We start from the raw sequence: 17,481 nt of genomic DNA, 5'->3' as shown, positions 1-17,481 counted from the left end.
GGGGGGGGGGGGGGGGGTAGCCTGACCGCCGTTTGACCAAAATAAATCTTTTTATTTTGGGAACCGGCTGATAGTCAGTATTCTGTGACAGTATTCGTTATTTATAGAATTCTTTTTAAACAATCATGCCAAAAACTTTTATGTTTCATATACAATTTTACCTTTGCCACTGTGGTAAAGTGTAGTTGTACGTATTTAGAGGTCAAAATAAAAACAGAAAACAGTGAGAATAATTTTAAATATACTCCTTTCAAAACATCTGAGTATTTTTCAGTGAAAATCAACTAAAAATAGAAACAATGATCCTTAATTGTAAAAGATTTTGAGTGATTGCAGCAACAGAGGAAATGTCAAGGAGTCATAACAACAGAGAGGGTTCCAGTCCTCAGGGAACAACAAATGTTAACAATCAGATTTAAAAAATAAAAATATGGGGTATAACCATGATACGATACGATACGATATGATACGATACGATTTATTTATGGCTTACAGGGAAATAACATGTTAAGGTCAAAGCACTTATTTCCATCATTGTCCCCAAATGTTACCTACATCACCACAAATTAAATTAAGAAATAAACTCCCATTTCCCTCCTCACTCTCTATAATGTGAAGATTTTCTGAGCTGTGCTCAGTGAAGAGAACCTTATCATACTTCTTCTTACAGCAAGAATCATTTTGGGGTGTGTGAGGGCATAATATTAGGATATTAGGGAAATCATCTTAAATATGCCCCTTTTCCAAAATCTGGTTATGTTTTGGCGGGAAAAAAAACAATAAGAATTGTTTATTTATTATGTACAAGTGAGGATTTTGGACTGATGGAAGCAGGAAAGGTCAGAGAGTTCGTACCATCAGTTTCATTCTTTGGGATCCATGAATTTACACAACTAATGTCATGTCAAATCAGTCAAGTGGTTTTTAAAGCTGAACATTTGACTGGAGGATGGTGCATAAAGAACAACCCTAAAGTTTTATTAAGACTATAATTTGTCCTCTGTGGAGCATCGAGTTTACAGTCTGTCCATTAGAATGCGATATTTCTTAGACACAAGTGGAAATTTTGATTTAATGTTTAGGGGGATTTATTGTCTGAGGACAAAGTCTATTCAGTGCAAATGTCATTGAAATACAGACATTATAGTTTTCAAGAAAGCTTGTCATGGATAAGTGTTGGTCAGAGGTGAATTTTGGCCAGACAGTAGGTCAGAGGAATCACCCTCTACATGAATACCCATACTAAATTTCATGTCAAATGTAATGGCCACTAGTTGTTTAGACACAGTATTTTGCTCTGGATTAAAGCAAGCAGAGCAGAAGCAGTGGTTCAGCCTTGATGACTCATGTGGGTCAGACCCGGTCTGACCTCAGAGACACTCACTGTCCCCGTCTCTCCAAAGCACCACTAACAGTTTTTACACAACTGTCTACCCCGAGCCATTTTCATCAGCCAGCTCTGTTATGTCAGAATATAATCTCACCATACTGCTGGACTACAGCCAGAATATGACTCACTCACACACACATTCACACACACACACACACTGTGGACTGTAATAATCATAATTGCGTTCAGCGTTCTAGGAAACACCGTGTCAGGCCCAGACTCCACATCCCAACCTGTATGAACGAGGACTCATTTCCCTCAGGCGTTGTGCTGCGGTGACTCCAGAATAGACCAGACCATTTCCTATTGACTATGAAATTAGAGGCCATTTACAAAACTAATCTAATGAAAAGGGACAGGAAACTCACAGAGGTAATTTTTCATTTGCTGGAACTCCAAGAGGACTGAACAAAATCCTCCTGATTGAGGTTGGCTCTTTGTTATCTGTAATAAAACACAGAGAGTTTTTATTCATCTTAGATTTCATTAGCCATACTGATTGCTCTTGTCATTAAGTCCGTGTACCCTCCCGTTTGAAAAAAAATGCTCTATATACATTAGGAGATAATAAATTTGCAACTGCTTTTTAACACACTGAGCTTAATGACAATACTACAGTGGCCCCTACGGACAAAAAACACAAAAGCAAAAGCATGAACATTAAGAAAATGCTCTGAATCAAAATATGCTACAAATAGGAAAACTCAAATATTAAGAGAAATGCAACAAATAATAAAACACTGTTTATTAAGTCTTTTTGTACCATTTGTACTTTTGTATGTGTTTTGCCATTTGCAGCTGTTTTGGAGCACATTTCTCTTACTGTTTGTGCTTTTTCTATGTATTTCTGTGTTTGTACACTACCTGCTCAGCACCGAATGGCAAACAGACACAGTTAGCTGTAGACTAGCTGGTGAACATGGTGGAGCATTTAGCAGCTAAAGAGCCAGATATTTCCCTCAGGAGTTGGTGGAGAACAAAAACAGAGCTAAAAGAGAGTGAATATTGGACTTACATTCACCAGGTGGACAGAAACATGACTCCAAATGAATGATAATGTTTCTCCATAACTGCTGGATGTGGAAATAAGCAACTGTTTGCTAACAAGTTGAACATATCAATTTTAAAGCTTATGATATCTCAATGTTGTGCTGACAGCTTGTTTCCGCTGCCTCAAAGTGGCCAAAAAATCAGTTAATGCAGGTACTAGATTTTTTTTTACAGTAACAAGAAGGGAAAATACAGCAAGTATCACATCTTCATGAATTAGACAACCACCGTTATATACAAAAAGGAATAAAAGACGCTATTAAACAAGACAATAATCAGGGTGGTTCTATCCCTGTTTGCTTGTATTTACATGAATTGTTTTGTTTCTGTTTCCAACAGGACAGTTTTCCTGCCAGATTTGGAGGAATCCACTTTGTGAACCAGCCGTGGTACATACACGCTCTGTACACCGTCATCCGGCCCTTCCTCAAAGACAAGACCAGGAAGAGGGTAAGCCCAGAAGATCCTATACTAAACATGAATCCAGCTGTTTCAAAAGCAGGAAAAAACGTTTTTAAATTGACATTTAAATTAAATTTTAAAAAGTATTGTAGTCTACTGATTGTTGAATTGAACTGCACTGGACATGAGCATCTACTATTATTAGTTTTATATTAAATGATAAAGTAATTTGGTTAGATTCCTTACTCAAAATGTCATGACTCATATAGAGAAATGTGCGCTTTACATTAACTGAGCTACCGTTACCTAAAACCCAGTACCGGGTGTTTGTCAGTCTATTTCCATGTATTTTATGTCTATACTGTACCTGTCTTTATGCACCAATAGAAAATAAATAATCTGAAGAAGAAAATGTCAAACCAAAGTCAAGGTCAAACTAACCTGTGTTTGTATCCTTGTGCAGATCTTCATGCACGGTAACAACCTGAACAGCCTCCACCAGCTGATCCACCCTGAGATCTTGCCGTCAGAACTCGGTGGGATGATGCCGCCGTACGATATGGGAACATGGGCGCGAACGCTGCTTGACCACGCCTACGACGAGGAGACCGACTACTGTCCGGAGTCCTACACCCTGTCAGTACAAGACCTGGAGAGAGACCTGGAGAAAAACCTGTCCCCAAAAACCATGAAGAGGTGGGCTCATCACCTCCAACACCTTCACGTCTCGAGTGTTTTACTGTTGCTGTTTAACACAACAAAATACTCGTTTCCTCAGTTTTTACCTTCTTTTTTCATAAATTAGGAAAACTGATAACTAACTGCACTGGACCAAGTTAGAGTTTAGTAGATTTTGAGAAAGGAAGCGGCTGTGGCTGGTTGTGCAAGATCACATGATCAAATTCAAATTGTTTCAAAATGGAGGAATGTTTTTGCTTGCAGGTAATCCTTCCCATGGTTTGGGTTAAAATGGTTAGGTTTAGGCACAAAAAACCACTTGGTTAAGGTTAGGGAAAGATCATGGTTTGGGTTAGGGTTAGGGTTAAAACAGTAAAATGTGGGAAAATACTCCATTTAACAGCACTAAAATGCTCAACGTGAGAGGTCCGGTGTTATGTCAAAGTCTGTTCCCCCCTCGAATAATGTTCCCCACTTGTTAAAATTGTGTTCACATACCAGTATAACAAACTACTGTCACCACAGAAAACCAGTCCGAACCAACAGCTTGAAGGACTACTGGCATTGAATCCTGTTCCGTGTCAATAGTCAGTAAATTATTGCACTGGTTCTATGTAGCCGGTGCCTTTGAGAAAAAAGGAATATGTTACTCACTCACCTTTTTCACCTAAAATATTATCACTTTCTGATCATATGTTTTTCTAAAATCTACTCAAGTGAACCAGACAGATTTTAACAACAGTAGTTTGTGGAAAATGTCTATATACCAAATTAGATCACGATATCAGGCCTGTTTTTCTGCAAATATTTAGTAGTTACAAATGTGAAAAGGGGTTAAACTCAGGCTGTGTGGGCCAAAAGCTTCATCACCAGTAATCATCATCAGTAATCTCTATTCTGTAATTGTCTACAGCATGTAGAGTATTAGTGGATCAACAGAACATCAATATATTGTGGAACTAATTATGTTATCTTTGCATAATTAGTGTAAACTAATGAGACAATAGTACAGCTAATGTGTAGATTTTATCTCACTGTGATATTCTTGTCTTCTTCTCCCACCTCCCACCACCTGCCATCTTTGGCTCGACTGAAGAGGATGATGTTCGAGTTTGTTCTCCTAATTACATAGTTTATGATTATTTTTATTTCTTCAGTTGAAAAAGAATCATCAACAGCTGAAAGCCTGACTCAGTTAAAAGCTGGTTTTCATCAGGATTTCTTGTTGTTTCACAAAGGAGGACAAAGGAGCAGAAAAAAGCATAATAATACAAAAAATATATATTAAAAAAAATCATAAATGAATAGCTGCATACAAAATGAAACAGTTAAATTATATACTTGATAAAAACATTACAGAATGCAAAATAACTAAATGATAAATAAAGTCATAAGAAACATAACTAATTGATAGAAAAAACTGTAATAAAACCAAAATAAATCAATTACTGGCTGAACTGGTTCAATTTTAGGGTGCATGGACACAAAACTTTTACACCAGCATTTGTCCCTGGGAGGAACTGTATGTTCAAGTACCATAAAGTGTTCTTTGGCACCTTGTAACTGTGAGTATGTTTGACATTTTGTGGCGTATCATTCCCCCCATAGGCTACCATGCAGTATGATTCACTGTGACAGTAAATCATCTGACCAAACACATTTAGAAGAAGTCCGACAGTAGACTGAGAGTCTCTGCACGGTAACAAAGTCCTGCCAATGACCGATCAATCATCTGACAATGATTCCAAACATGCCTGATTATTTCATTGCATGTTATTTCAAACACAAAGCAGTTTTATTAACCAATATTCGCAGCCCATCTTCAAAAGTACAGGTCAAAAATTCAGCCGACAAAAACAACCTATAGTTATAGACGCCATCTAGTGGCCGTAATTATGACCTGGAGAAGTAACGCAGTTCAGATGACATTAACATAAGGTGACAAAGTTCCATAATCGGAGGAGGCAGGTTGGATAGATAGATAGATAGATAGATAGATAGATAGATAGATAGATAGATAGATAGATAGATAGATAGAAACATACATACATACATACATACAGACATACATAGATGGCAGAAAGTGGACTTAGCTGCAGGAGACCGCTGTTCACGTCCTCATTCCAACCCAAGCGGGTAGCTCCAGGTCTGAAAAGTGAAGCCAATGCAGAAGTGCCTTAAACCTGCATTCTTTCTAATGGCCATCAGGGGGCGACACCACTGGCTGCAAAAAGAAGTCTGAGTGTATGGAAGTCCATGAGAAAATGATCCTACTTCTCATTTGATTTATTACCCCAATAAACACTTGAGTTTATGAGTTTATGATTTCGATCGCTATTTTCAAGTCTTCTTCAATGCATCATGATTATCGGTGTGTAAATTATGGTCCCATTTAGAGTAAAATAGACGATAAAGCAGCGTATGCTTTAGGGCGAGGTTAATTTGTGATTGACAAGTCGCTACCACAGCGACAACTTTCATTACGTAACGTAACTATGGCGTAACCAGATTCACAGAGTATAGGTGTAGCTGCTGCTATTTCACAATGTGTTTTCAGTTCATGAAAGTTAATCATAACATTTTTGTCACCTAAAAAAAGTCTTGTTAAGTGTGGTTGTGATAAAAAACCCTCTCGGATGTTCAGGTTTTCCGGTGAGTACATTTTGTTTTAACAGTTTCAAGCCTGTTTTTCACTAGTAAAAACCTAGCTTGCTAACCAAGCTAGCAGATAGCGCTATGATCACCTCCACCCTCTCGTCCAAATTTGGTCATTTCTGGCTCCAAAAATCAAATATGGCAATGGTCTATTTTTCACATAGGGGCAGCTTTTTAAAAAACATAATTGTCGTGGTGTTTACTGTTGCCATGACGACTAAGGTTGCCTAACTTTAAGGAAGTAGTAACTTTAATCCACACCACGTTTCAAGTGATCATTTTAACCCAAACCATGATCTTTCCTTAAACCTAAAAAAACAGTTCAAAATAGACCAGAGGATGATTAGACCTGACTCAAAATTTGATGGACCCAAACAGACCCAAACACTCTCCGCCTCGCCTCAAAAAACACATTTTTCTCCTGTGATGACTGTGATGCACTTCATGATACCAGAGCAGATAGCGAGTCCATTTGGATCCATTCTGTTATTAGACACATAAACACACAGATCCAGCCTGTCTCTCATCCAAGGTCAGGTCTAATGCTGCACATGTTGTGTTCTGTATCCCTGCAGGTCTCAGTCGGTGGTGGAGCCAGGCGTCCTGAAACGACCAGATAAAGTGAAGAGTGAGGAGGACAACATGCAGCCGCTGCTCTCACTGGACTAAACAACACACACACACACGCACACACAGCTCCAAACCATACTTAAACCAATATCTACACACACACACACACACACAAATACACTGACTTACCTGTGCACATACTGTACGCAACACGCGCGCCCTGAAAAACACCTTCCTCCAGAAAATGCTGCTGCTGCTGCTGTTGGATTTTCGTTTCTATCGAACTCATGGAAATCAAAAAGAGCTGAGACGAAGCAGACAGACAAGGACGTTTCCTCAGACAGAACAACATCCTATGAGCTACTGATGGCGTTCCATATAATATTTATTTAGTTATTTGTCAAGTGCCAATTCCAAAAAAAACTGTAAATTAACATCTTTAAACAATCCAGCCCGTCAGTGTGGAGCAGGGAAGGGACGGCTCAAGAGCAAACACGACAAGTGCAAAGAGAAAGAGTTGTGAAGGTGCCACATTTGTGTGAAAATAGTGTTTCTTTCAGTTGTATAGTATACGACTGAGGGGGTGGGGTGGGCGTGAAAAACTGGAAATCATCTCACTTTAATGGGAGCTCGGGGCCACGTCTCCTAAGCTCTGTTTTTCTTCTTCTTTGTACAGTAATTTAAAGAAGCACGGCTCAGGATTAGCAGAAGTGACGATAATGAGTTGGTTCAACTTCCTGGACCCAAACTGGCAGACAGGCAGGGAGTGGGTTTACTGGGAGTTGAGTTTTTCTGGGTGTTTAATGGGTTTTTGGCATTTTTCCTGCAAAAACAATGTCTGAACTATTGGTCTCGCTCTTGTTATCTCTTGGAAAAGCAAATCCCCCTTTACGGTGGCTCTATGAATCATCTGTTTTTTTCCCTTTTGGCCATTTTCTCTCTTTTTCTGACCCATATGATACAGAATGAAGTCCAATATTTCTTCCTCCATCAGAAAAATACAAAGCTGCAGGCTCTTTCTAAAGAATGAGTCACAACATCAAGTAATTTATTTCCTTCAGAATTCATCGCATGACCAAAAGATACAGATTATTTTGAGCATCTAATGAGTAGGAGTCAGGCAAATAACTGTTATTTCATAAAAGCAGAAACAAGTGGATCATTCTCTCATGTAGCACATTTGTTAGATTATCGGCAATAATAATCTTACTTCTGAAATTGTCAAACATTACCATAATTTCCTTCAACTAGGATGAATTTATGATGATGATAATGAGGTATTAAAGGGACGACACTGGTATTTCTTGCATGTTTTAGATTATTTTAACAGTCACAGTCCTTCCAGGATGCCGTTTCTTTGTCTTAATGGAAATTAAAGATAGTAAATTAATCTTAGATCAAGGTTCACATACTAGCTTTTCAACTACATCTCTCACTTAACTTTTAGAATACTTTGACATTTTGGGAAACACGTTTTTTAAGCTTTCTTGCAGAGTTAAATGAGAGGATCGAAACCACTCTCACGTTTGTCCATTCAAACCTCTAAAGCTCATCAGTTAACACTTTGTTTTGTTTAAGTTAACTTATCTCTGAGCAGTCCTGCACAGGCAGATTACAGATCAAACAAACGTGATACAGCATGTTAATTAGTGAGCTTTAAAGGCGCAGGTAGGTGGGATTTTTTGTTTGTTTGTTTTTTACCTTTGGACAGAGCTGGGCTGCTTACAGGCTTTATGCTAATTTAAGCTAACAGTTTTCTGTTAAACATGAGAGTAGCAAACTATCACTCTTCTCATCTAACTCTCTGCAAGCAAGTGAAAAAGTGCGTTTCCCACAATGTCGTACTTTTGCTTTTTCGTCTTCAGGTTTTGATTCGCCAGCTAAATACTGTAGCTTGAGAAAGAAAGGCTGTTTGGCAGCAGACTGTCAGGTGTTGAGTGTCAAAGCTTCCTGACAGCACATGAACACACCACACTGGCAGATTTCATTCTAGTAAACTGCTCAGCGTTGCCAGATGGGAAATGTTAAAGTATCGTAACAGTGACCGTAGGCGAGTCATAACCAAGAGAACAAATAGACGTAAATGTGTCATTTCAGAAAACGCATTTTTTGAGACGAGCAACTCTTTGATGCTGCCTACAAATCTAGCCTCTTTTTTTTTTTTTTTTTTAAATGCTGACATAGTTATATGATGTGTGGGAGAGTTCTTTCATGACTCACTCAAATAAAAACATCCCATAATTGAAAACAAAAGCATAGCTGTTCAATAAATGAATAAATAACTCATTTTCTTTACTCTTTTTTTCACAAAGACGCAGCAGTAAAATCTCTCTCGTGCAAACCTTCGCCAGAGAACGACAGTCGTGCTCATGAGTCACGTTCAACATCACAACAAGTGTGATTGGCTGGAAAGATGTCACGTGAAAAGAGATGCGTAAACACAGACGTAGGATCCATATTTTACTTTCCTGATCGTGTCGGGAAATGAATTAAAATGAGATCGCCTAGACTGATTACAGCTACTAATACTAAGTGTCATAAAATGATCAAATTATTGTACATTATGGGACTTTTGGCCTTATTGATTGTACATCGTAGAGATTATATCACCACATACATCTGGCAACGCTGAAACTGTATTACCAGGAAATGATGATTTAACTCTAACAAAAATGAAATAAGAATGATTTTCACTGTCATGGATCATCAAGCAGTATCCAAACTGGCAGTAAATGGGCTAAAATAAAAGTCCCTTTTTTCAGCATGAATCATTATTTTCTGTGCAGAGGACTTTGAATCTATGTTGAGCTTTATTTCAGAAAAGTATTATTTACATATTTAAAGTACAGTGTTTTATTATAATTACAGTCAGATTTAAATTTAAATACAGCAGTTAGACAAGCTACTGCTGCAGTGTAGATAGAGTAGGATATTTAAAATGACAGACACTATTTTCCACTTGCTATACTCACAGTTTTTGTTTTTTTTTTAAATGCTGCTGACTTCCTAAAAATACTTCTGGGTGAAACTGGCATTACTTAAAGCTGTTTGACATAGCTTAGGCTCCTCCAAGTCAACAATTCACTCCAGGTTTATGTTGTGAAGAGCGAAAGGTATGACAAGCGAATGTTAAGAGGGTAGACAGGCCAGCAAGAAGGAAAACATGCGACTATGACAGGCAGAGCAGCAGAGGTAAAGCCAAGTAAAGCCAGTAGGTGGGTAAAGATAGTCAGACTGGCAAGCAGACAGCCGAGCAGATCACAGAAAGGCCGGCAGGCAGGAAGCGTGAGGTGGCCGGCTGCAACGAGAGCAGACAGCTGGAATGCTAAACCATCACACCAGTGAACATGACATGTCAACCCCAGTTACAACAGGCTCTACCCTTTACAGATTAGAGTTAGACTCCAGTCTCAGTGGTTCTATGTGATCTGTCTGGTTCAAATCAGAGTTAGATGGATATAACAGTTTGCCAAATATGATGCTGAGATGGTTTTCTATTAAGAATGTGATCAGCTAGTCCTCTGAGAACAGACAACCCTGAGACAAGTGGGTTTCTTTGCACATTTCCTTTACTCATCGCAGCATAAATCCAGCGTGATTTCATTTTAGCTTTTCATTGAATGCTTGGTAAAAGTCTAACCTCCCCAGTGGATTTGCTACAGTCAGCTGCAAGCCAATTCTGCTGCAGCTTTGCCCAAAATCCCTGAAGTCAAAGCCTCCTATTTGTTACCTTTATTTACAGAGGCAAGAACGTATCCTTCAGTGAATAGATCCAATACTGATATCTATGATAATGCCACAGATTTTAAGGCAGAGTGGAAAACACTGAGCTCTGTTCACCTTCACTTCTGTGAGATTGAAACTGCTCTTGATACACTCCAATGATTGTAGCTTTAAAAGGCATTTTATTTAAAATGACAGACAATTTATATTAAACGCTTCTGACTGCGGCAAAAAAAAGAAGCAAATATAGAAAATTGTATTATTCTGAAAAATCCAGACATATCATCAACTTTCATCACAAAAAGAGACTCAAACAGTGTGAAAGTAGCCGTGCAGAAACAGCTCAGTTTTCAATTTCAGATATTACTTTGGCAAACTTATTGAACGTGGCATCAGAAAGCTCAAAGCAGTGAACTGTGGGGACAAGGTTTAGATAGATGATAATGAGCAGAACTGTTCTCACATCTGATTATTATTATTGATTATTTTTGGCCACTTGGGGGCAGCAGAAACACGTCATCACCTTTTAAGTTGACATGTTGAACTTGTTAGCAAACAGTTGCTTATTTCACATGAAGCAGTTACATAATTATCCATTTGGAGTCGTGTTTCTGTCCAGCTCTCTTTTAGCTCTGTTTTTGCTCTCTACCAACTCCTGAGGGAAATATCTGGCTCTTTAGCTGCTAAATGCTCCACTATGTTCACCAGCTAGTCAACAGCTAACTGTGTCTGTTTGCCGTTTGGTGCTGAGCAGGTAGTGTACAGTGGCTTTTTACAGCTTTTTCTCTGAAAAAACAACAGAAACAACGCTATGAGAGCGCTGAGAGTGAACCAAAACAGTAAAGTTTCAGCTAGACAGATAAACAATGAGCTGAAACTCACTATAAAATCTCTAATTCTGTAGGTTCATCACTACGAGCAATGCCTCCGCTATAAAACACTGTCATTTGAAACATTTTTATTGTAAAAAAATATTGATTTTCGCTGCTTTAAATCCTGAACAAATCACCTGCTAAATAATTTAAGTCTTATCACAATTCAAACCTGAACAAAAGCATAGCAAACTCTGCAAGAACGCAAAGGAAGGACGTTTGTTTGTCAGCTAGCTTTGCAGTAGATTAACTCAAACTGCTACAGAATGTTTTTACTGATAGTAAAAGCAGTTATTTAAAAGTATTAATGTATCCTGGAGTTTCCCAGACATTCAGTATTCAGCATCAAGAAGCTCCTAAACATCAAAGATTTTCTCATGTAAATCTGATGTAATCCAATCCGATTGGCCAGCTTTGGTGCTACCTCATGTCCTGTCACATCACTGCTTGTTTCATGCTCTCATTGAGTCTCACATTGAACTCCCCAGATATGTAAAACATCATTATTATAGGAGACAGATTGATCATATGACAGCGAGGGGGGACTGACTGAGGGTTAATGTTGTGTTGACATCACAATCCACATGTTGCTTCTACCTGAATCATAAGCTGATGTCACAAATCCTTGCAGCAATACTGACTTTATCATGCATGTTATAATTTGTTGCTAATTGTTTTGTTTGTTCAGTGAACTACAAACAATTAAACTACTGAATTACAGATTACTTTTAATCCTGAACCACCGAGTTTATTTGAACCCTCAGAACATGGCGCCCACTCTGAGAATTGCAGCTGTTTCCTTTCAGACATAAAGCTCCTGGTGTGAAGTTCCGAGTAACGCTGAGTAATATTTGATCATCCAGCCCAGTATCCTTGACGTTCTGCAGCATTCAGTTTATGCCCGATGTCAACTTTAAGTATCAATGCAGAGAGCAGTTTGTCTTTTATGTAGCAGGAGCGTGTAGCGCGTCGGCTTTTATACCAGAAACAGGAGTTTGTGTCTCAGACCAAAAACGAAACAATGATCCTTCCTTAATCTTAATTAAGTCATTTTAGTCTCCTAATGTTCACCACAGAATGAGAAGAAATCTTTTATAAAAGCTGGTATTTAATATTTCATCTTCATTGAACGCATTCTGGGGTTTTGCTGGCAGGGGTTGAAGCGTCTGAGCATATCAATTAAAAAATTGAGAGATAATCAAACATATCATCTTTCTGCAATCCAAAATTCTATCAGGATCAGTACTGATGTCGGTTTTCAAAACCCAAAACTGTACTTTAAAACCTGTGTTGCTTTCTTAAAACAACATTAAGATTATTTTGTCAAATCTCGTCTAGGGTTTTTTTTCTTGATAAATGAACAAACAAAACAAAAATGTAAAACTGCCACTTCTGTGCACCTCTGTAAAGACGACGGTGAAACCAGAAAAACATGTTTATCAGGTGTTTAGAATGACTTCTTTGCATTAGAAAATATCGCATTAGTTATTATACACATACAATAAAACATTTAGAGCCGATACGTCAGGATGCAGTCGAGCTTTTATCACAAGCAGTCAGACATTCAGGAGGAAAATACGATGCTGAACGCAGATTAGTACGATAAACAGGGACACACACATTTACACACAGCCACTGTAGATGCTTCCAGTTGTTAGGATACAAAGTTTACATTAAATAAACATCTGTATACTGCTTGAATATTGCTAAACTCTTTTAACTGAGTGTCACTCAGAGCGTCCTGCAGGTCCGCTGTATAAGTATTAGAGGTTGATTGAGTTCGGAGAGGCTGCTTTGTTCTGTTGTAAAACTTATTGTATGTAAAAGAACTTAAACACAGTAACACACAGCTGAAGATTTTTACTTTTATTACAAATATACTTTATCGGGTGATGCTTTGTGCTTTGCCATACATTTAAGGTTTTTTAAATGTGTTTTTTTTGTCAGTATTTTATTAAAATTGCTATCTATCTTTTTTGTTTATTACACAGGTGACAGATATATGTTGTATGAATTGTAAACAGATGTTAGAATAATCTGTTTTTATTTAAGTATTTTTCAGCATTTTGAATGTTCTTCCTGTGATGTTGTTATGTCTTACCCACTGATTTTGGATCACAATATTGCTGAATATATATTTCAGAGACCTGCTGTTACAAGACAGTATAGAAGGTTGTAAAAAAAAAAACCCTTTGGCTGCCATACTGGAGGTCCTTTGTATTTTTATTTTAAACTCAACCGCTTCATCTCAAAAGAAACACATATTGTTCATTTCTGTGCTAATTTTGTGCATCCTGTCACGAACACTTAATGTCAGTTTTTATGTGAGAGTGATCTATATTTCACACCAGCTTACATGAGAAGAAATATGGAGCCAACATACTGTCATGCTCCCCGTGCAAAATCCGATTAATCTCACGTGACACACAGACTGTAGAGAAACATGAGTGAAGCTTCTGCAGCGTCACTTGTAGGTTTCTGAAGAGATGTTTTGAAATCTGGGCAGCAAATCCATATTTTCTGTGATTTGCATGCAATCAAGTTCACCCCCCCCAGACATAGCTTGCTTCCAGCTTTAAAGAGGACGCGTCGTCACGTTTCCAGGTCTATATTTTCATTCTGGGGCTTTACTGGAATATCTTTGCATGATTTATAGTTTTTAATCTTTGGCTTTTGACTTTCAGGGAGCATTTTTAAACACGTTCATCTCAAGTTTTGGAACTTTGTCCATTTTTAACATCAGGCATTATGACAAAAAGCATGATATTAATAACATTCATTTTGAAAATTTTCCTGTCATAAAGGAAAACATAAGAGAGAAAAAAAAAATGTCCTTGTGAGGAAAAAAAATATCAGTATTTTTTAGAGAGAAGTTGACGGTTTTACCATTTAATTCAATACAGCCAGAGTGTTATTGGACCCAGAATCTAGTGGTCGTTACATGAACTGCATCTTCAGACACTAATATGTTAAAGGCTCACTGTGGAGTTATCTTATAAACAAACAAAAGTGTTTACAGTGAGCGTTATTCACCAAAATGCATTGTGTGCATCCTTCAGGTTTAACAAAGGTGTTGAATCTATTTCCTTCCTTATAAAACATTTGCAAAGTGAATGTTTTTTAAAAGTGAAATCCTGCATTGTTTACATCCATGTTTACCTCTTTGCCATCTTCTTCTTCCCTGCCATTTATTTTCTGGCATATTGCTGCTTTTCTTAGCACATTACAGCCACCTGTAGATCATTTGAATAGTATGAAAGCATTAGCAGGATTGAGTGTCTTTGCACATGCAGGAACAGAAAACAGGTCCCACTCTTTAAAAAGACATAAAAATGGCTCCATATCGTCACCAGAGGTCAGAAACTCCACAGGGAACCTTTACTGTAACGACGACATTCAGCCGTAAGCTTTGGTTGGTGTGATGTTTCCAACTTTATTCTTTTCTTCAGATAAAAAGATAAAAGTGTTAAATAGACTTAACATACGAGGCCATTACCAGTATTTTGGGTTGTTTCTCTTTCTTTTGCTTTTCGCTTGTGAACTTTTTTTCAGTGTTTTTTACTTTGAAGTCTGGAAAACAGTTTTTACTGAAGCTCAAAACATGATACATCACATCCTGTTGGTGAGATTATATTTACATCTCATGGGATAAAAACTATGAAAAACAGATTTTCAGATTTTCAGATTCGCTCTTTATCACATGTCACACTGTCACACAGCACTGTCAAAAAATTTTTGCTGAATTATACGTTTGAGAAGTCCAACTTCTGATTTTTGAGCATCACCAGACTTGATCTTGGTATGTTTAGATATTACTTTCAGACCTCCATGATGGCGCCAAATGTTGTCAGCAGAATATGTGAGATACAAATGCAATGACTCCATATTTGGAGCATTTCTGCAACTACAGGCCAGAGTTTGAATCCCAGTTTGGAACATATGACTACATTGAAACTGTGCCTAACTGGGAGATTGTAGAAGAGAGGACATGACATCATCCATAGAAGAGAAATACATGTGTTGTTTGCATTTATGCATATGTTATATTTAAAACATATTTACATATGTTTTGCACTAAATGGATATAAAAAGGGCAAATGTTAACCCAGATGTTTGGTTTCAGTGATGTAAATGTCTTCTGCTTTCTTGGCAACCTAAACTACCCTGATCACAATAACTTTGTTTATGTCAAACTCGCAGCAATGACTGCACATGCATTTCAATTTATACAACACTGTGTAGAGCTGTATTAGAAATGAAGTGTTCACATAAAGAGTTTTGTTCCAAAATGAGGTCACAAAATAAACAGCAGCCCTTTGAGAATCATTTTCTGACATGGAAACATTTAACGATCATCTTTATTCGATTTACTGATGAATTTTCTTTACAATAACTCATCATTTTGGAATTAAACTCTCCATCACAAGCTTTGTCAATGTATTTCAGTCTTTATAATGACCTCCTTTAATGTGGGAGGCTGAACTTAAATGATTTATTTCTCACTGACGTTGACTAATGTTCGATTTATCTCAGCCAAAGCCACCTCTTCCATTAAAAATTCAATGTATTGTTTCTAAGCATTAAGTATTTGTGCTTTGAGAGTTTGGGCACTGAATGACATTTTTTAAATGATTGATAATTTCCTAAAAATGAATGCACAATTTTCATTTGGTGATATATATTTATTTAAGTTTCATATCACTGTTCTTTGATTGTATAGTTGCAGTAGGCGCTGTAGGGAGACCAAACTCAAAACTGAATTGTGTTATCATGGGAAGCCGGTATATTATAGGAGCAAAAACTGTTCAGTTAGCAGGTGTTAAATGTATAAATGTCCTCAAAGGCAATTTGCTGAAATGCATTATGTAAAATGAGCAAAATAAATATGAACACACGTAGATTTTCTCACTGGTCACATTTCTCTTGTTTTTGTCTTGAGACTGTTTCATCGCTTTAATAATACTCCAGTATGCGAGAGTGGGAGGTGGAGCTTCAGATGTAACACTAACAGGGATGGATCCTACTTGCAGCTGCAGGGAATCAACAATCAGGACAAATGTCTGTTTCCTGGGAGTGAAGCTGGAGGCAAAGACCAAATGAAAAGGGACTAGAAACGTAATGTTTGCTGAGAAGATTTTTGAGTACGTTCACTCAGGTTGAAAGATGGTGCTTGAATTCACTTTGCACTTAGTGGGAAAAAAGGAGGACGTAGCCTTGAGTGCAGGACAGACTCGCTGTGCTGCAGTTGTCAAACCTGTCTCCTAGAAATGATGTTTCTATAACACTAATTTGCAAGAGAAAATATGTTTTTAGAGAATTGCAATGCCGCCCAGATTACATTTTCTATCAACATAATGAGGGAACATTTTTTTAATGAACGTATCTGCAAAGTAGCAACATGTTCATATTGAATCTGTCTGCAAAACTGTCGTGAACCGTGACGTTTTGTTTTCCCTGCAATATCAGCTCAGAGCAACCACAGCATGATAATCGTTTTTTATGGTTTTTATGTTTATGCAGGCAAAGCACTTGAATGAGATTAGAGGGGAGTGAAATGGTGGTTTTGGTTAAATACTGAAAAAGTCACAGTGACTTGAAGCTGAGACACATGTTTCTTAACATTTAACTGAAATGTCAATCTTTCCCTAAACCTGAACCAAAGCACCTTATCAAAGTGTCACCTCGACCTCCTCACCAGTACAGGAACAGAGCACCTAAGACTGAATTTACTAGATGCACCAATTACATTTCCAATTACAGTCTAATTTCTAGGAGCAGAAATATCCACAACTTTAAATTTCTTCGGACATTTTAACACTGAGTTAAGGCACCAGATAATTCATATGATTCACAAAATCATTGTCCTTTTCGATATTTAAACAAAACCACAATCTTTCCTTAACTTTAGGGGGAATGCAGGATGCGAAGAACGTCACACTTCACCGATTGGTTCCAAAATGTATTTAGAAAAGCAAATTAGTGGCACATAAACACCTCATGCATCAGGTAGGTATTCATTTGCTCTACAGAAGCCAGAGTACATCAGTCTCAAATGTTCTTCTGTGTCTCCATAATATTGACTTTTTACTGAGAAGTATGTTTGCCTATAACATTATAAAGAAAAACACAATGATTATGTCA

At 37.6% G+C, this 17,481-nt stretch overlaps 1 protein-coding gene across 1 annotated transcript; it reads left to right on the top strand.

Moving 5' to 3' along the window:
- LOC137169235 (clavesin-2-like) lies at window positions 1–7,563 on the top strand. The gene is made up of 2 exons (XM_067572298.1): window positions 1–3,538; window positions 6,751–7,563. Exons 1-2 carry the CDS (start codon window positions 3,312–3,314, stop codon window positions 6,842–6,844), a joined length of 321 nt encoding a protein of 106 aa, XP_067428399.1. The 5' UTR covers window positions 1–3,311; the 3' UTR covers window positions 6,845–7,563.
- The last annotated feature ends 9,918 nt before the right edge of the window (window positions 7,564–17,481 follow it).

Source organism: Thunnus thynnus, chromosome 18 (assembly GCF_963924715.1).
Source record: "Thunnus thynnus chromosome 18, fThuThy2.1, whole genome shotgun sequence".
Lineage (NCBI taxonomy): Eukaryota > Metazoa > Chordata > Actinopteri > Scombriformes > Scombridae > Thunnus > Thunnus thynnus.
Note: the sequence above shows the minus strand (reverse complement) of the source record. Positions and strands in the feature narration are given on the sequence as shown.